The sequence below is a fragment of the Anopheles merus genome, chromosome 2R, assembly GCF_017562075.2.
Source record: "Anopheles merus strain MAF chromosome 2R, AmerM5.1, whole genome shotgun sequence".
NCBI classification, from domain to species: domain Eukaryota; kingdom Metazoa; phylum Arthropoda; class Insecta; order Diptera; family Culicidae; genus Anopheles; species Anopheles merus.
In genome coordinates this window covers 6,990,183-7,011,219 of record NC_054082.1, presented here as the reverse complement: position 1 = coordinate 7,011,219, position 21,037 = coordinate 6,990,183, and the positions used below count along the sequence as shown (strand labels likewise).

The 21,037-nt window shown below is 48.3% G+C and overlaps 1 protein-coding gene across 5 annotated transcripts in view; it reads left to right on the top strand.

Annotated features, from left to right (window-relative positions):
- The window catches only part of LOC121588448 (band 4.1-like protein 4), a 92,752-nt gene that overhangs the window by 25,772 nt on the left and 45,943 nt on the right, over positions 1 to 21,037 (top strand). For all 5 annotated transcript variants that reach the window (XM_041906388.1, XM_041906390.1, XM_041906391.1 and 2 more), the window contains exon 2: positions 6,079 to 6,911. In XM_041906388.1, the coding sequence (XP_041762322.1) occupies positions 6,828 to 6,911 (84 nt within the window). In that variant the 5' untranslated portion in view covers positions 6,079 to 6,827. The remainder of the gene's footprint in view (positions 1 to 6,078; positions 6,912 to 21,037) is intronic.

Genomic DNA, 21,037 nt, shown 5'->3' with positions numbered 1-21,037 from the left:
CGATCGCGTACGAGAGACCTAACGAGCCATGTCCCGGTACAAGGGGGGTGGCTGTGTGTGTGTGACGTGACGCTCATTCTTAATGAAGATGATAGAATCTTTATACGCTTTCTGCGAGCGTTGAGCGAGTTCTGAGAAATTGGAGGAATGTTCCTTGTCAGCGATCAACAATCGCTTTATGCTGATTCTGGATCGCTCTCCATCAACCGAGCCGGTGGAAGGTTCATTGACATTCGGCACCAGATTGAGGCCAGCTGGCTGATCCGCAGCACTGGATTAAGATACAAGCAAGATCAGCGTCCTCGATGACTGTCGTCGTTGCCCGACCCGATGCCCTTGCTGGCTGGGCACGATTCTACACACGAGGTAACATGAGCGTGACATTTTTGCCCGAGCTCACATTTTATGTCACACGATAGCCCGGGATTTACGCGCTTGTAGCGCACGCTGGCTGCTGCAAACCGGGATCGGATTGCAGCACCGCCCGGACAGCAGGTCAACCGAACCGAACCACAGACACGGCACACCAGAAAAGGGGTGAACGGTGACTCAATTAGAGCGAGCGCGTTCGCGTAAAGTAGCAAGTCACCGATAGCCCTAAATACCGCATAAATACGGGGGTCCGCCGCAGCCCGGTGGACAGTAATTCGTTGTGACAAAGTAGGCAGGAATTAACAATAACCAAATTAAGGAGCCATGCACACCCCAGTACCCGAGTGCACTCTCGCATTCTTTGCGAATGTCACGAGCACCTCAAGAACCTCACCCCATCTTGGGACGGACAGCTTGGTTTCGTGCCGGACAGGAAGCTGCACGCTGACGTAAGACGTGGTCGTTTGGGTCATACGCGAAAAAAAAAAAACTGCGAAAGCGAAAGTGTACCGTAAACGTACACAGCGCGGAGGAGATACATTGTGAGTTTTCCTTCCTTTCGGCCGTCGTTCGTCGCACACGGTGGACAGAGCAAGCGAGCGGCATTAATTAGAGCCAATTGTGATGGAGAAGCTAAACAGTGACTTATTGCGTAGGCTTTTTCGTTCGATTCGTAACGGTGGACAGTCAGACAGTCTTAACGGTGGTTACAGACCGGACATCTCACCCACGAACCTAGGCTGCAGCCTGGCGGAATGTCGCGTTCTAGCCATGCGGTAGGGGTGTGATCTAAATCAGTTCAGGCTCGAGAGCTAGGTTCTCCTACGGGGATAATTTATTCGGACACTGTTTGGTCAGTTGGTTGATTGCCTGCGGTTGGATTGAAAAATGATCATGTCAGACGTAGCTGATTGTATCACGAGATTAGCATGTACCGAAGCATACATGAGAGGCGTAGTGTGGGGCAGAAATTGCCTCCCATTCGAACGGTTGCATTCCTTATGACTTGAGCACAAATCATGCTGTACGAATCTGTACGTCGCGTTTTTTTACAGCTCAACCATGATTTAGAATTGTATGAAAAAAACAAAACACAAAAAACGAAGGCACACAATTCAAACAGCTCTCAAGCGTCTACTGCAAAGCAGATTGAGATGGAACCACGTTCCACGTGAATTAATTTACCTTTTGCGAGAGCGTATTTCGTAACCGTCGCCGAAACCTGGCAGCTCATCCCACAGCCAAGGAAAGGTGTAAACGAGATGAAATATGTAAGACGATTCCTTACAGCGCGCCACATCCTGCCCCAAACATCCGAGTGCCATCTTTGGGGCGAGCGCTCCTGGCTCCAAAAAGAATGCCCCACACCGCGCACGGGTAAAGCGCGTTTCATCTTGCCGTTGGTTGCTGCCAGGGCAACTTTGTCATGGTTCTGCGGGCGCGGAGCTAGAAAAGACACGAAGACCCGGGGCCCGGAATTCTCCCAGCTCCGGCACGCTCAGAACGTGCGCGACGAAGCGAATATTTGGCATGTTTGCGAAATGTTTCGCAAAAAGATGCCATGTGATCACATCATTACGCTTCGCCGATTGCTTTGAGGAGGGCCAGTGCGACGAGACGCGACTGTAAGTGTCAGTGGTAGTGATAAAATTCTGACTGATGGGAGGAAATGAATGCAAAATGTAGCGATTTGGAATGCGAAAATTTAAGAACTTTTTGGTAAAAAAGGCATTTCTAGCTAGTATTACGTGTTGTTTTGTAGATATTTTGCAAGGAAACTCTCGCAACAAGCTCAGAAACAAGCACAACCAACTTGCTTCGCATTAGATCCCCTTAGCATGCATCTGCATCGATGCTCACCACCCATGGAAAGCTATGCTGCAAATTCCATGTCCGAGAAACCACGCAATCTTCCGTCCTTCCCACTGTCCCCACCGCCACGTACAGTTACTGAACTGTAGCTAATGCTGCTCCAAATCACTGATGCGTTTTAGTTTAATGATATTGTCACCTTCCACCGGCCCTTGGACGCGTCCCCCCTCTTCGGTTCCAGCTGACACGGTGTGCGACACAACGGTTCGTAAGCAAAACTGTCAACAATTATAGGGCAAAACAGCGGACCGCACCGTACTGCAGGGCAACCGTGTTCGCCATGACAACGGGCGATGCGATGCAGCGAGAACATTATCCACCTTCGCAGCAGCACGCGCTGGATGGGGGGGCGCAGGGAGTGTTGTTATGTTACCGTTGTTGTCATTCGAGTGAAAGGAGATCGACGATAATTGCCAACTTGTTTGGTTACCTCGATATTTATCCCCGGCCACCAGTTCCAGTCACCGGGCGAAGTTTTTTTTTATCAAGCTCCCTCTGGTTTGCCTGGTTTGCTGGATTTGCTCCACTTTTTCGGTGAACGGGATTGCCGTGCTAGAGAACCGGGACCCTGGGGAGGGGTTGGTTTTTGCCAAAGCGCGCAAAGAATTTCGCAAAGATGGCACGGAGAGCAGCACACGGAAGGGGAAAGGTTCTTGCGGGCATGTGCCCAGTGTGCTGCGCGTCGATGCGTCATCCGGGCGCATGCAGTGAATGAGCGCGCGCGCGCGCCAGCGAGAGCTCAGCTGCGTTTTGGAGCTGCACCTTATACCGTTAATGATGTGTCCCCGTGCGTCCCCATTTGTTCGGAGTGTGTGTGTGTGTGAGTGTGGAGATCCCTTCATGTTGTGTCCTCGGGGGTAAGTTGCGGTAGCGGGGCGGATCGTAATCATTGATTGGATGAAAGTATCATGGGACACGCGAACGTGTTATTAGCGTGATTTGAGATCACACCGTACGCGCGCTGAAGAACCCAAGCCCTGCAGGGTGGTAGATGTTTCTCGTTGTTGGTTTTTTTTTGCTGGCGCTACTCTTCCTGAGTACAAACACCGTCGGTCGATAAGCAGTACTGTTGCGGTGGCATCAATTTTTACACCCGGGCCCGGGAGAAGGCATAAGCGGATTTTAAACGGCGCGTTTGCCTATCAACCGGTTTTTTTTGTGGTGTTGCGGGCATGCGAGATTGTTAATGGACATGCTTTTAGGGAATTTCTTTTCCTGCCAGAGAACGCACCAAACGTTTGCGTTCGAGCTGGTTGTTTGATGTGTTTTGTGCTCCCTCACCAGCAAGACGACAACGCTGCCCACCGTGCAGATGTCTAATTAAAGGTTTGGCGCGAAGAACCATTCCCTTCAATGAGGTGGAAACATGCGTCGCCCCATTAAGGGGGGGGGGGGGGGGGGGGGGAGGAGGAGGTCTTTTGAAGTTGTTATGCGTGTGTGTGTGATGTGCGAGACAAGTGGCCTGAAAAGTTTCGTAATCACCCATGAAACAGTGCGAGCTTCGGTCCACGACAGATTGGCATTTATGGCACTTCACTGTGCACTTCATACATTCGTTAGGTCTTAATTTTGGGGCGTTTCAAGGTGCTTTTCAATGAGCTGAGGTGTGCGTAATGGTTACTGCTCCGTCGACACCAACGGACACTCCACTTAGGACAGTTTTTGTTTTTTTTGGAGGGCGAACTTGAAGTCGAATTGAAAACCCAGCACAAGGGAATGCAAAAAAAAACGCGCCTACCAATTGCCACCCAGGAACTTGGGGCGCCAAAGAGATAGCCAATTTGAAGACACACCGAGTGAAGCAGAGTTTATACAACACAGTCATTACCACTTTTCACAGCGCCATCGTGTGGCCTTTTCTTGGGTGGCCATGAACATCCACTCCGCCAGCCGGGTGGTGGAGGAACATAAAAATAAATCAGGATATGCTCTTGCGCGTAAAGAGACTCAAAGCCACCAGACACGTGATTGTGCCCGACGCGGAAATTGGCAAAAGAGCGTAAAGAGGAGTGTGTTCAAAAGGAGTGAATCCGCCTTAACGACGGGATTGTAATTGAAATAGTTCTTCCACCTTCCAAAAACGGCAGTCTACAGTGCGCACTTGAGTCGCCGTGCCGGTGGGCGTTCATGGCGATGACCATTCCACAGCTGTACTACTGCCGCCAGGTGCAGGCGGTGATGATCATCATCCGCGTTGGTAGTTCAATCGCTGCCAGTGACACCTTCGAGAGTGGAGCTGGTCCACTTGAACCTGAGCCGCATAAGGTACAGGCCGGGTGAACGGCACGCTTCCCTTCCCGCCGTGTCCCGAAGAGCTCGAAGAATAGTTTTCTCAAGCGCCACTCAAGAACAGGCTAACACAATGGTGTCCCGCACCAACAAGTGCATCACGGGTCCGCTCTACACTCGGTTCAGGTCGTTACTTCCTCTGCCCAAAAGGAGCCAAGCGAAATGGTGCTGCCGTGAACGCTTGGCTCGAGTGGGAAGTCTAAATTTTCTAACCTGTCAGCAAAAGGGAATGACGGCGTGGTACCGTAGCCGCAGACGCTTTGAAATCAGAGAACGACACTCTCGCCGCACGCTGGGTGGATAGGAAGAAGCATCGGAAGCTGTGTTGATAATTTATTTCAATTACTCTTCACGGCTTTTTCTCACTTTCGTACGTGGCGGGGATCGTATCGTCGCCCAAAGCCGTGACAACCTGGCGGCACCGGGGCGATGATATTGGCGGTATCGATGGGCTGGCATCGCAGCAATTGAATCATCGCAACCGGTGCCGGTTTCCTTTTGCTGCTACGTGCGCCGATGCTCACCGAGAGATAAACGGCCGAACGCCGGCCCGCCTGGTGGATGATTGAAGCGATCCAACCACGGCGACCCAGCCATCCAGGCACGCTTCCCGGAGTCCTCTTTTTCCCGTAATTGCCGCATGATATCGTTTATTTGCAGCCGCTGAGCGTGCTTGGGCTGTGAGGGCTCGTCTTGATCCTTTGCCTAGAATGTCGCATTGGAAGTTATGGACAGAAAAACACGGTAAGGATACCACACAGCACATCAACTACGGCATGCATTCGTTATTTGCTCGGGTCGTCTCCTCAGGGCCACTAGTTGGGCCGAGCGAACGTTAGATGCGATGGTTTACCGAGAGATTCATATTAGTGCCGTAGGAAATGGAGCACAAAATCTTGCCCAACCATTCGCTTCGCTCCGGTAGAGGGGCAGCCATTGTGGGAATAATGACAGCAGGATTGGAAAGAAGTAATTGCAGTTCAGCCACCCGTGCTGATGTGCAAGATGTTACGTTGCGCCAGGCCGATTAAGATCAGATGTTTAAATTGGAACTTGTTACACGCGGAGGGTTGAAACAAGGCTGCTCGTGGTTGGCTATGGTTAGAGAAGCGCTTACGCAACCCTTCTGAAAGTTGATGCAACTTTAATGATTTCATGATTTTACATATGTTCAAGCAGCTTGCATATTGTTTGAAGCATGTGGTTTTTTTTTGATGCTGTTGTATGAGTGAGAGATTAATTGACCAAACCCGGATCTTTCCCAGCCGGGTTGGCAGCAAGATTCCACCCAGTTTAACTTCATCCACAATTACCGCACCTTTCAACGCGCACGTCAATCTGCGGTTCCCGCGAGACTCACTAATAACTGCAGAAGCTGCTCCAGCGCGGGCTTTAAGGAGGAGAACTCCACAAACAACCTCCCGCCAAATGTTTGCTACCGTTCTTCCAGTAGCGCCCCTTCTACCCACAACCGAACATAAGTCCAGCTGATGGGGTTCGATAGCAACTGACACCTTCTCTTTTTTCTTTTGATTTTCATTCCAGACATTATCGCTACAAACAATAATTCCCTGTAGCTCAGCGCATTCCAGACAAGAGATGCCAGTGTGTGTGTGTGTGCAATTTATCAAGACTTCAGCTCTGAACCGTACCTAAACCAATCAATCAATCAATCAAACAAGACGATCGTTTGATAGGTCGATCTTTGGGTCGATCGGGATCGTACGCGGCGAAAAGTGTGCGAGAGTGAAGTGGAGTTACGTGAGTTCTGCCACTGTCTTGACCCCGGGAGCAGAGAAGCGCGGTGTTAAATACGTCTTGCCCCATTCAATCGCATCGATGTCGAAGTGCAAAAATAACAGACAGAAATAAGGTAAATAAAAATCAAGTCAGCCCACCAGGCAGAAGATGCGGGGTGCGCAATGGCTGCCAAGAACCTTGACCGTTGATACCGAACTGACAAGTGCTGGCCACTATCGCCGAGAATGTCGGCATACCGTGGATATACATTTTTGACGTTTTCTTTTCCTGCCAAGTGGCGTGAGCATACAGCGGCGTGCGAAAGGCTGTTGTGGTGAGCCAATGTTCAAGTGAGGTGGTGTGAAAAGTGTGGTTCTATTTCCAAGTGTTTCGCGTTGGCCGAAGAGGTGCGTGCGTTCAAGGACTTTAGTGGTCAGTTTTTGGGAACATTGCCATCCCCCCGTTCCAGGGGTGTGCTTACTAGTGAACTTAGATAGAGTATCTGTGAGTGTGTGTGTGTGTTTGCAGCCAAAACAACAAGGACAGCGAGCAAAATGTATTGCCTTTGCCGATCGTCCAAAACCATCACGGTGCGGATCGTGCTGCTGGACGAGACGGACTTTCTTCACGAACTGCAGGTAAGCGACCGAGGCGGTTTGTTCTCATTAATTTCTTCCTTCCCGTGGTGGGAGCGTCTTCAATGCCGTGGATACTCCGTCCATCCCGGTATGACCGGAAGGCACCGTAATTCCTGCGGTCCTACGCGTGAAGAGGCCGCCCCGTCACCGGACCACAATGCTAAAAACAACACACCACCACCAGCAGCGCCTTAAGACAAATGGAAAATTGAATGGAAATTGAGCTCGTTAACAATCGGCACCTGTGCCGGTGTGGCCGTGCCAGCGAACGGCTAACCATGCCGGCACCGGCTCCCGCTCAGCCTTGAGTTGGGCGCAAAAGTCACCAGAAGGCATCGCTCTTTCCTAGCTCTGGAGCTGCTTTGCCCTTCGTTCGGAACGCGCCCGCACACACAGTACAGGGAAGAAGCCGTAATCGGCCGTACGCCATCTTTGCTGTTCCGAATGGGTAGTGGGGAGGGCGAGGAGATGGGGCTTCGTTCGGCACCTGCGGCACCACGGATGAGATGAAATTTATTCGAATTGAAAATCAAATTTATTCAATTCCATACAATAGTTATATTATCGCCTCATTGTTCTACCGGCTCAAGACGGCCAAGGGCCGAGTGCGGCCTGTTCGCCCGGGCAGGATTTTCTTGTCCCTGCGGACATGGCGTACGTACGGTTGGCCGGCCGGCAGGTTGAACCCGGTCGATCGTAATTTCGTAGCCACGAGGCTTTGCTCTAGCCGGAATGTGTCTTTTGCATTATGGCTTCGGGTGCGGTGGAATTCCTGCCACCGAGGAACTGTGGAATGAATAATCCGATACTGCTGGGGGCTGGGGTTGAATCTTGAATTCAATTGTGCAACACACTTTGTCTGATCGACCGGTCCCGATAAGCGGTGGTTCGCGTTTGGTGGAATATTAAGATAATTCTTCCAGGCTCGGCGAGTTTTTAAGCTGGACAGTGTTTGTGGCACGGAATATTTAACTAGTTGTCTATTTCAATTGTATCATAACGTTTGAAATATCCTTCATGTTTTTAATGTTGCTTTAAAATAGTAGTTAGCAGATGCCAGATCGATAGAATTGATGAAGAAGCTATACGTTTAATAACTTACCGAACGATCGATCGAGAAATGGTTTAATCGCTAAGCGCGCTAGTTGTTCATGCCCGGACGGACGAGTATCAATTCCAACATTTGCCAATTATTTACAAGATCTCAAACTCGGTTTAAAATTGTTTCTAATGAGTTACCGAAGGAAAGAAGATGAACCTTCCACTGTTTCCAGTTAGTTTGTTACACAAGCAGAGTCACCAGTTTACAACCCCCAAGCACACACCGAAACTCATTATTTCTTTGCCGGTGTAGAATTTTATCACCGGTACCTCTTTCTCTCTTCCCGTTTTATCTCTCCTAGCAGAGCGAAATGCCAATTAAAACCAGATCGTTCCACCACTCGTCTTAAGTGCTAGCGTCCTTGAGCGGTGGGACAGAAACCCATTTCGCTTCGATAAGCCACTGCTGCTGTGCGCACAAAAGCGAACTGCAATTTACAGAATTGTAAAATAAAACTGTCCCCACTAAGCGTGTCCCGAGGGGCAGGGATGGTTAACCGTCGATGTTGATTTCGATTGGAACGCTTGGGAACGCTTATCGCTGGGTCGAACGCTCAAGTTTGCCCGAACCTAGTAGTAGTAACGACCCTTCGAACCGCGCACGCTTCGATGCGACCGAAGGTGTCCTGGGCACTGGAGTCGGATCCAGCAGAAGGAGAGTGAAAATTATGTGTCTTAAATTCTGACCCGGAATGGATTTGCTAACGAGCGACACAACCCGCACGGACGAAACAGAGGACACCCGGTGTAGCTGTTGTTTTACGCAAGCAGCCTTGTTTGTCTGCTGTTTTATTGTTGCTGTATCCTGTAGCCGGCAGCACATCGCCGCTGAGCGAGAACATTGAAAGCGCGAAAATTGCATTGCGATTGTAAAATACCATCGTCGAATCGTTCGAGGGTTTGTAAAAATCGAATCCTCGTTGCTCGGTGAAACGAATGGGGCGAAAACAGCTCAGCATGCTAATTGTAAATCGTAAAGACAGGTCGCGGGCAGGTCGTTATGCTCCACGGTATATCGTTAACGCACTAAATGGGATCTTTCCAGACAAGTTGCAGTTTTTCCACACACACCAACCGGGGACTTTGAAAGCTATAAAACCATTCCATTATTGATGAGCGATGTTTAGTGGCAAAACAGTGGTGCTGTTGCTCTGTCTGTCGAGAGTTATGTGCTTTAAAAACTTATTCAATCCAATCTAAATGGAGGAAAAAAGGGACCACCGTTCCAGATCATAAACCGTAGCCCGGAGTGGATGGAAGATGCTGGTTTGGGCCCGTTTGCTGGCGCATGATGGTATCCTGCCAGCAAACAGCAGCCGTTGGTTGGTGGATAATCGTTTCACACCTCCGGCTGGGGGAGCAGGAGCATTTACTATTTACTGATTCATTAGTCCAGATGGAAAACCAGAACGCTCCGAAGAGTGTTTTTCGAACGGCGTCCCATGATTGTTACGTGTTGCGAGGAAGCTGGAAGAAGCGATACTCTGTGTTCTGTTCTTATTTATGTTTGGGACCGGCAGTTCCCTCCACCACCAGCGTACCCGTAAAACCAAACCTGCAGCAATTATAGACCTATTTCCTTTGCCGAATGATGCGAAACTTTTACCGAAACGGTACCCCAAATGCCCGCATTCGGCCGTCGGCTGTCGGTTGTACGTCTTCAAGATGAATGGTCCCAGCAGGGTTGGGCTGGAGGGGATCAAACGCCAGCACAGGGTCAGGATTTTTCAGTGAACGTTTCCGTTTGGGTTTCGTCGCATGCAAAATTCGGCGGAAGGGAAGCACGGGAATGAATTATTAAGACCTTCCCGTGGTGCTCCAATAACTTACGTGTTTTATGGAGTTTACCATAGTTAATGTTATCATTGTGCTTTTTTGTGGGGTGGTGCGATGAAAGCTTCGTTTGATCACAGCGTTTTTATCTCAGAAACGTTAGTTATGTTAATGTTAACCAACTTGATGGTTACTCTTGCCACTCAGACGAGAGGAGGTTAGAATCAAGCATGCTGCGTGTGATATTAGCATTATGAAGTTGTGCTGTTTTAGCGTAAATTTAGTCGTGCCTTGTACAATTAATCTAGATGAAAGATAGTACGCAAACATCACAACTGGCATAACAAAGGCAGCCAGCCAGCTAGCAATCGCTTAATCGGATCTGGGTCTAAATGGAACGAAACGCTCTGCCTAAATAATGCATAAAGCGACAATGTGTTCCCGGGATGTGTGGTAGAGAGCTGTACACAGCGCACAGGCAAACGCTGAACACAATATTCTCACAGTGCAGCCATAAAGTAACGATGCTTCGGGGTTTAGTGCTCTGGTTTATTCTGAGCGTTAAGTGAGCTGAGCAGCCATGCCGGAGAGCCGCTAATTAACTGCAGGATTATGGGTTTGGCATCTTATTTACCGCTCGATGGAAAGGGGTAACTACTGCACACGGTATCTCCCACCAATGGCAACCTACATATTCTGTTCGTGCTGCTGTTGGTGCGGCTAAACATGAACTTTGTGCTGTGGGGGCTCCCTCCCAGAAACGGTGACTCCCAGAGTCTGTTCCGGGGAAGGAAAAAAAAAAACAATGCACAATTCCCGGCAGTCGGTAAATGGGTAAAAGCACACAGCTACCGAAGTATGAAAATGGATCGTACGTTGGCAAAGAATGGGTTTACGGACTTGAGAACCAGATATGTAGGTGAAGGTTATGGGCTGCAAAATTGAAACTATGATGACATAGAAAATGTACGGGAAGCTACACCAAGACAATGGTGAGAATGTGTTCTTTTAGTTTGCTGTAGCTTTGGAGTTTTTTAGTGAACATTGCTACGTTGATCTCATAAACAGGAAAATCTAAATATCATAACGAATTTCTGCTTACCTGCTTATCAGACGTCCTTCTTCAAAGTCTCTTCAGGAGCCTGAAAAGCTTAGATCTCATAATATTTTGAAACCTTCACGCCTCCTTATCCTTTAAGCTGCATTCTTAGCATGGAGAGCTGAAAAAAATGAACAAAAAAGGTTGAAAACTGTTGTTTTCTATAAAAATGATAAAGATAGTTATGACTTTAACACAATTTGTATTGTTTAAGTAACGATTGAGAATCCCATGGGAAACAGTTTATTTCAAACTCAAGAAAAAAATTTCAAACGACCCCCTGGTTTTGCTACCACTCTCTGCTCATACCCATAAGCGGTCAAGGAATGCAACTCCGCCTCTGGTTACGCATGCCGCTACTGCACCACAAAAGAGTACTGGTTGCAATGTAGTGCAGCAAACCGGTATATTGTTTGCGCTCCAGCCAACAAGACGGTTCCATCCAAGCACGCCCCATCAGCCAACCCCTCAGATCCAATCACTTAAATACACTTTCTACGCTATAATTAACTAACACGTGCACTAACAGTGCTCTATGCTCTAAAAAGTGAGAGGACACCCCGGCAGTCCTCCCGACGCCGTATCACCTATATGGGTGCTGATGCAGTGCGTGTACGCGATGGGCAACTGCATTCCGCATGACTGCACACACACACATATAGCGTATGGTTACAATCGGGTGGGCAGAAAGAAATCGTAATCGTTTTTGGGGTGAAAACAGCGGCAAGTGAAGACACTCCGCTATGTGGGGCCACTTGGGGAGAGACTGGAGAGGGTGCCGTCCGCCTACCTTTACCAGATGAGCCGAGGGACACTCCTCGAGCCCCAATTAGCTCGCGATCGTTATCGGTGTCGGCGCGGTGAAGATCGGCACCGATTGCAGCTCATTGAGCGCTTAATGTTTCATCGCATTTGATTTTCCCTTTTCCCCCCTGCAAGCGCAAGCTTTCCTGTCCCTCTTTGCCGGTGAGCCAGGGAGCCGGTTTAAGCGACGCTGATATATGGCAGTTTTCCACTTTTGCACACTTTTCCGGCAAATGAAGCGTACGCGGACTGCACCGACGAAACTGAAGTGGTCCAGCTCAACCCTTTCAGCTCCAAGTGTATGGGGATCAGCGTCACGATGGGGGAGGGGAGGGAGGGGTACATAAAACCACCCCGAAAAAAAGTTAATTATGCACGTCAGACTCGCGAGATCGGTCATCGAACGGGCACAGGCATCAAACGATGGCGTCACTTCAAGTGCAACGTCCCGGCTGCGGGCTGGAAATTAGTTCCCAGTTTGGAAATTATCGCCCTTTGCCGATGAACTGTGCGCTGGCACTCACGAGTGGGTGCTCCGTTTCGATTCGATGATTGTTCAGCTTTAAGCAGAGCGTGTCATAACGTTCCAATGATCAGCCTTCCACCATCGGGAAGGTTGTTCCCCGCGCTGCGCGCAACAAAGATAAATAGTTCGATTTTCAATAATTGCATCCGTAATGCTATTTCGATTAAACTGACCACCCGACTGAACGGTCGGGCGGGTGGGTGGCGGTAAACATTATTTAAAAAATCATTACCTCGTTTATAATGCAAATTTCATTATTTTTTTTTTGTATCACAAACCAAAGCTTTCGAGGAACGCGTAGAACGTTTCCGCAACAGCACAGGGAACACACTAAATTGCATTTGCAGCACTCAAACACCGACAGAGGAAGGAGACGCTTTAGTGCGGTCAATCCTTATTTGGTGTGTGTGTGTGTGACGTTGCGGTTGATTTTATTTGATGAGCCTTGTTCAATAAGTGGCTTTTTTGGGGGGGAACTGCGGAGCAATGGTTTTTGATGCAAATAATTAAATCATATTTATTCTGGCCTTTATTCCGCACGACCCAGTTGGTAGGAGATGAGAGAGGAAGTGAAGCATTAATTACGGTTAAAATAATCGGCTGCTTAATGGGCTGATTTAAAACTTCAATAAACCGCTCTATTAGATGTATTTCAGCCGAATGAAATCAACCGTACACAATTTGGCTACAATAAACTGCCAACCGGCTAGGCTTCAAACTAGATCTGCCAATCTCCGCACCTCGCTTGCCGATCGACGGGTTAGAGACACACGATGACCGTCGCCCGCCTTCCCCTTCGGCATCGGCACCGAGACACAAAACAGGCCCAAAGCCGCGATCCAACGCAACGGCAACGCGGCAAGGAATTTGAATATTTTATCGTGCCCTCCTTTCGACCTTCACTCATCAATCAATGCGGGACCCGCGGCCATCCAGCGTTCTACAAAAAAGCATCCCACTATAAATCTGAATCAGTCACTCGTGAACCGGCCGGGCGCAGTGCGTTTACCCTATCCGGGCCGGGGAGCTTTTTTTTTGTTGGTATTTTGATTCTCTGTTCCATCTTCCCAAAAGAGCTCGATCGAAACCGGGGTAGCAAAGGAAGCATTGAACCATCGTATTTATTTTTGCTTTGCGCCCGCCCCAGCGAGCCCCCTTCGGAACATCACATTCACCGAAACGGATTTGTTTCCAGCGCTGAAATCGAACTTGCGCGCGCCCGGTCTTCCAAGAGGTAATCGATTCTTCTTCTAGGGCTGAAGGTGAAGGTGGTTGAGATGAAATCATGCCACGGGCGATAGTGGCAATAGATCGAGCCTGGACCGGCAGACCCGGTACACAAAGATCGATGACCGGTGGGGGGAGCGCGGGCCTGCAACAACGAAAATGAAACACTCCGGTATAAAGTTAAATAAAGCTACTTCTACTTCTTGCAGCCGAATTGTTACTGTTTCGGCATAGAATGAGTGCTCTGGGAGGATAAATAAAATGTTCTACTCGATGATAGTGTGTACGATAGTGCCCCGGTCTGAAGCTTATGCTCGGGCTGTCTACGATCGGTACCTATCGTCCGCGATGGAGTGCGGGAAACGAGATTCGATCACAATGGGAGTGGGTTTCAGGCAGACTAGGAGTACTGTAGAGCCAAGCGAAACCAAATTGCATTTTTTGTTTGTTTCATCCATCTCACCTTCAAGGTCTCGTTTGAATGTACTCTCTTAAACTCACTTCAAATAAATAGGTTGTACATTGTTAAAAAGGTCGCAGCGCAGATGCAACCTTTTTAAGCGTGCAAAAACTCCCTATCAATCATCACAGATAGAGAGAGAGTGGGATAGAGGCAAAGAAAAAATACCATCACTTTACCCCAATATTCTGTTCAAAACCCCATTTTTTTGTTCTTTCTCCTTCTACAAACTCATCGCGTCTAATAGTGTAGCTTCTTTGTTTTCCCTTAACCCACATAAAACTGCCCACCGGGCTTTTTTTTTGCTGCCCAATCGAGCGAACGCTTATTTGCGTACAGATTTAGATAAAACTGACCAACACGCGCCGTCCCTTGCCTCTACCGCTTGTTCAGGGTTTTCTTGATCGCGCTGCTGTGGGCCGTTTTAACGTTTTCCTTTTTATGACTTGCACTTTTCTTGAGCGTCGCATTTTTATAGCACGTGTGTGCTTTTTCGGTTGACTGTTTTGGCTGTTTGTTTGTTTTTATATCTTTCGATGGCGAATGTGTGTATGTTTTTTTCTTCTTCTTTTCTCGTGATACGTGCATTGTGTTTGGGAATCTTCATTTAATCGTATCTAATCGTGCGGTTTGCCCATAATAGTAAATGGTGATGTTTGCTTTTAAAAGCGATCGTGAAACAGTCGAATCGTGTTACGAGGTGTGTGTGTGTGTGAAATTGTAGTGTTGCATTAACAGTACGACAGATTAAATAGAATATCTTTCGCTCACTCCAGCAGAGGTTGTGGATATTAAGGTTTGTAATCTCCAGCCTGATAATCGTTAAATGTGTGAAGAAATGCACAAAGGACCATTCAAAAAATCATTGAATACTACTTAGAAGTATCTGGTCATTTTTTTCTCAAAATAAACTGAGATTAACAAAGAGAATTAATGTTTAACACTTTTCTGAAATTATTTTAGTAAAATACAAAAATATATTCAATAAACATAACAAGTCATGATAGTTGTGGTAGAGACAGCAATTAAAGCTTCATTTCATTCAAATAAAATTGAGAGTAATTTTAACTAAATCCAATTAAAGTATTGAGTGTACAGAGTCATTCCGTTGATTTTTCTACACATCCTCCAAGCCAAACTAAAATCTACAATTAAATCCAGCAACAGGTCACCTGCTATTGAAAACCCAAAAAAAGTACCCACATGCTAAACACGTCCCATCCGGGGTGATATGCTTTTCAATTTAGGCTAATTAAATTAGCTGAACAAAACACTGATTCAATTTCGCCCCATGCAGCCGTCACGAGCCACGGCAAATGGCCAACGGAAACGGCACAACAAAAAAGTGTGGTATTTAAAAATTCGAATGGTGGAATTGCAAGCGCAATCTAAGCGAGCAGCAGAACAACTATAAAAGCCAATAAAAAGGAAAGGCTTAAGCTTTACCCCACCCCCCTCGACCATCACCATCCGCCCCCTGTGTGTGTGTGTGTGTCCGACAGGGAAACACAGCGCCATAGGTCAAGCTCGTTATGTGTGTTGCACGCTGTCGTGCTCGTACGGGGCACTGCAACTTTTATCGTTATTTTTATTTCCTCCGGTGTCTCCGTTGCAATTGCAATTCCGAGAGCCCTGAGAGCCGCTGTGTGTGACGCTGACTCACTAGCATGATGGGGCGCCCAAGCGCCAGTGTGTTGCCGCTGCATGTCCTGTCAGTGTTGCATCCTGCCTTTGCCCAGAGGTCGCCCCATCGTGCGACCGACAGCGCTCCAAAGTTCAAAGAGTGAAGTCGGTGACGCTCTGGCACCGAGCGGACACACTGGTTGTGTGATGTGAGAGCGTTTTAACCTCCATGTTTCAACCCTCCGTTCTACCCCACCGTCACTAGCTGCGTCTTGCGTTGCTGCTGTTGATGCTGGCTCGTGATGAGCGGATCTTGGGAAGCTGCCCAAAACAAACGATGGCCCTGGAGGTTCACAGCGTTGGACGAATGTTTTCCGGTCGGCCAGGAATGCCCTACCCTTGCTGCTTGCTCGGTGTGGTACATCCTAGATTGGAATGATGTTTTATGTCCCGGTACCCCTGTCCCGCGCGTTCCTCCTTGTTTTTCGGCTGGTGTGAAGACAGTCCGGCGACTCCGGCAAACTTTACGGCTACGGGCCATTTCGCCTGCTCACCGGCATGCGGGGTTTCGCCGGCTTGATGCGGGGCAAGATACTTATGCTCGAGAGATGGTTATCTGCCGAGGTTTCAGCGGCCTATCGGCGCCAGCCGGCCAGCCCAAGCAGTGAAGCTCGGAAAAATCTCGATGCAGCAGCTCTATGCAACGGACGATATGCGATGAGCAAAGAAGAACTCAACGAAAAAAAAAACCACCGAGCATACAAGAATACAATGCTAATTCATTGTTGCCATAGGTTTTTCCTTATCCGTTTCCCAGGCAGGCAAAATAAAACCATCAACACGCTTGTGTTACCATTTTCCCCGCTCCGAGGTGGGACGGTGCCCTGCTCTCGTTCCATATTCATGGTTGATAACGTTCTGTGAGCAGCAAAACCAGGGAGGATGCTGCTTTTTTCTTTAAATTCTTTTTTTCTTTTTTCTTTTCTTTTTTCATTAAATTTGCTTCCCCACGTCCCCTCACGAGCGTAGGGCAACGGGTCTGCGACCTGGCGCTGGTGGGAAACGACCGGCCTGAAACAATAGGACCGGGCCAAAGATAAAGCCTAATGATTATTTAATTTCTTCCCTACTCTGTTTATTGACTTGAGGCTCTCTCTCGCGCTCCTTTCCCTTCGAGGCTGCTGCATGTGAGAAGTTGCGAAGCTAAAGCGCTGGAAAGCGTTTGAAGCTTTCCCTTCCCGCCCATGTTGCTCTGGGAGAGTATGTGTGTGTGTTTCTATGTATTGAATATACATAATTTATCAAAACTCATCGGTGCATGAAAAGTGCCGATGATGGAATATTTACGACCCGGTAAGCATCCTATCCAATTATTTCCAACCGTCGCTCGTCCTTTCTTTTTTATTTCTGTGCGCCACCCACCTCCCCATGTGTGTGTGTGTTGCGACCCGGTTCTGGTATGGTAATAGAAAGCAGTATGCTAAACCGTACCGGGACAGGCAAGTAGCAGTATTTACTTTTCAACCCCCCGCTCAGTCTCACCTATTGTATCAATTCTGAGCATATGTGTGTGGAGAGATGTCCTGGGGTTGCTTTGGTAGTGGAAATTACCACCCAAGCATAGTTATGATTCTAATGTGAGGTAAAAAAAACACAGAAGATAAGTGTATAGTCGGCACTTGAGACACTTACAGTGCTGGAGGTGGAGTTAATTAGTCAAGCAGCGAGACTGTCTGACTTTTATCATCAACTCTCGAAAGCCATTCAAACGCGTACGGTGTATAGCTATACAGTTTTGATCTCTTTTTTGTCTGCAGTGAAATTAACTTTATCACCTTCAGCAGTAAAAGTAGCTAATTAAACAATCGTACTTCTTGTTGGTGGATGACGACATCACTTCTTCACTTTCAGAACAGTATGTGGCAAGAAGACGAACACTTAAATTACCATCTTTAGATTTATGTTGCCACTTTTGACTCCGTTCCGAATTTCGCTTGTTAACGGAGTTTCAGCTGTCAAGTTGACAGGTAGTGTCAGGTTTACTGTTTTTGACAGCTTTCAAAAAACTTCGTTAACGCTTTTATAAGCTCTCAAATGGGTATGAGGATCTACTTGCATGTAATTTATCGTTCTGTTGAGTAATCTTTTACGATCAGTTTGGTCTAATGCCCCGCACAATGCAACAAATAACAAACAACTAAATAAAAACTAGATCGTATCACAAGAACTGTTTGGGCTTTGTTGAGATCAAAACGATAAAATATGTCATACTCTCGTAAGAACGTGCAGTAAGCAAACACAAAGCCACACCGCAGGTGGAAACTCACAGCATCACACACCCGACTGCACCGATCTGCGCCAGTGGCAGTGGCGCTCTTGGTGTGAATCAAACTGCACTGCACCAGACTTGGCCTGTGCTACTGTGTGAAATCATCGGTGCGAGCGCGTGTAGGACGCAAATGACTCGCACGTAGGCACAAACTAGACACAGCAGGCTAGAGCATACACAACACACGTGGAGTCCCGGTGATGCTGTGCATAGTAGCACAGCAGTCGGTGACTATTTTTTTTTATTCTGCGCTTTTGTTGCTAGCTGTTTCGGTTTGCTTCTCCTCCGCAGCCACTCCCCGATGGCTTTTCATAAGCAATCATTAACAATTCAAAACAACTACATAAATTATATCGCAAAAATGACAAGTCAGCTGTACGGGCAAGAGAGGTAGGAAAGGTGGCACGCCGTTGAAATGGAACCAGTGGGAAAGATTCTTTGGGGGTTCCGTTTTGAAATGGCCCATGGCTTGCAGATCTTAGGGTGGAGCTATTCCGAGGTTGTGTGTGTTTTTTTTCGGACTGTTAACAGGCAAACACATTCACAGCCGCTACATGCACAGCAGCGCCCGAGACTCCCAGTGATGAGACTCCATTAGCCTTGATTGTCTGGTATAAAGTGCAGCGCTTCCCCAACTCTGTGAGGGCTAACCAAAAAAAAAAGGTGGGAAATAAAAACATCGCACACTGGTTACATTTCGTATCCTAAGGGACCTGTGCTCGTTGGACTGGGTGTGTGTGAGTATTCTGCAACGGGGACCAGTGTACGACGCCCAATTCATCCTCACGCTGTTCACGTTAAAGTGGCAAGCAATTTCGCCGTATGCAAACGGGAAGACCTCTTGACAGCAATGTGTACCCGGTCCGTGTCCACTTTTTTTAGACGATAGAGCAACAAGCGCCTATGCTTGCCTTGCCAGCTCACAAAAACACAAAGCTGGTCGAGATGGCCCCTCCAACTAGCGTGCGCGCATCATAATGACATGAAAACATTTTCAAAAATTGCATCCACCGCGAAATTGCAAGCAGAGGGCGTTCTGCTGATAGGATGCGTTACTACTGTAGCGCATCCAAGCTCTTGAAATGTTGTTGTGAATGAGGGTTTTCATTGTGAGCATTGTGGACCATGTGGCAGGTTTTTAAGAGTTTGTAAGCTTTTAAGGTTTGTTGAACGTTGAAATGTTGCACTCGGAATAATTAATTATATCGCATAAAAGACGGAGCCGAGTTGTCGTTCCACGTGTAAAGCAATTGAAAAGAGTCATTACCCATCCAGCCCCGTAGCATTGCTCACAAAAAAACCCCGTCGAAAAAAACTGCAACCAAACAATGAAGGCATTTATTTTGAAAGAATCCACATAAATACCAATTACCGCCCTCAGTGCTGGAGGTGCTAAATTTAATTAGACAAACATGCTTGATTATTTAAAGAATGGCAGAAATGGCCCACGATTAACTTCTGTGCCATTTATCAGTGGATCAGCTGGAGTGCTGGAGGGAAACGGTCGATTCTCTCTCTCTCTCTCTTTCCATATCAATATGCATCTTAACCGGCACCCCCATCGATGGTTGAATTGCACGCGCCAGTTGCAGAGCAGAATCGAGGACCTCCCGCCGACACAAGCACTTAATCTGCGTCGAGCACGATCGTACACACACACACACGACAAGTACCGCAGCATAATCCGCAGCAAACGGCAAACCATTCTGGCCGTAAGAGGGATTTTTCTTCGCGCGCGCTGTTCGCCCCAAGAGCTAACGAGGCAAAAAATAAATAGTACCACGGGGGCGAGCTGTTTGGGGTCGGCTCTCCGCCGCCGCCGCCATCTCGCGGTCAATAATCGGGGACGACCGGAGCCGTAATAAAATGGTATAAACAGCGATAATAGCTGTCGATTATAAGCGATTTCGTATAACTTAATATCGGCAATTATCATTCGTAATTATGGTAGAACGCGCTGCATACACTCGAGCGTACCCGCCGGGAACTGGATACCCCCGCCCCGCCGGAACAAGAACGTGATAGAGAGCATGAACGGTGGGGTAGAACACACCATTTTCCTAGCACATGTGTGTGTGTGTGTGTGGGTTGTGCAGCCAGAATGCAAAAGCGCAATTTCGCTGTGCTGCAGCGAGTTGACTACTGCATATCGAACAAGACAGGCAGCGATTCTTCGCGCCCCGGCGACACTAGTAATCACGCGGGCCACCACAATCATTGAATAAAGTTCGGTTAATGAGCTATAATTACGTCGCCGGGCCCCCTTGCCCTCCTGCTGCGCCGCGCTGCGGATCGACCGACGAAGACGTCGTGCAGGGCTAGTTACATGTTCCGCCGGCGCTTCTGTTGGGCGCCGGCGGGAGTTGGGTGGGCGCATTTGATGAACTGCGGTTTTTGCCTGCTTCCCATCCGGGAGGGGCCGGGTTCTCGATGAGCTGGATGATGTTGATTCGGCGAAGATGGCGTTGCCATGTGCCATGTGGTTCGCATTAATATTGCGGACGGGAAAATTGGTGTCGCGCTAGGCAGTCGGGATAGGATAATCGTTAACGCCGGCGAAGGTGTTGCTCAAGTGCCGCCTCGCTCGTTCAGCCGGGCGGAAGTGTTTAATTAAGTTTTTACATGCATCGTGGAGTGCGGTCGGTACGGCTCCTGTACGGCTAATGGAAAGCGGTAAATGAGCTTTCTATTCTGTGCCTAAATGTCGACTTTCTAAATCGAACCAAACGATAGCAAAATGGGGCCCTTGTACCAAAGCAAGAATTGGCAGTGCCGACAGCTGAACCTTTTCCGCGCGGCAGACAGCGCTAGACGCTAGAACTGAATTCCATTTCCAGTTTCGAGATCATCTGAAAAGCCCTTCTTCCCGTGTGAATGTTGAAGGTCGCGGGATCGTCAACGGTTCGCGCCGGGCGCTCGTTTGAAGTCCCCGGAAAGGCCTCCGGGGCGAAGCCAAGACGAAGGTACTGAGGTGCAGTGTCCGCCCCATAACTCCAAGAGCTCGCACACACACACACACCTGGCAAAGGGTTTTAGGGTCGTTTTTTCGTGCCGCGCTGTCAGGTCCGGGGGGAAAACCCAACCGACCATTCTTCATGCAATAAAAGAGCGCCCGCGATGGGCCTTTTTGTGCTGCATTGCCGCACGAATGCCATTGCCGTGATGTCTTAATTATGGAATTGCA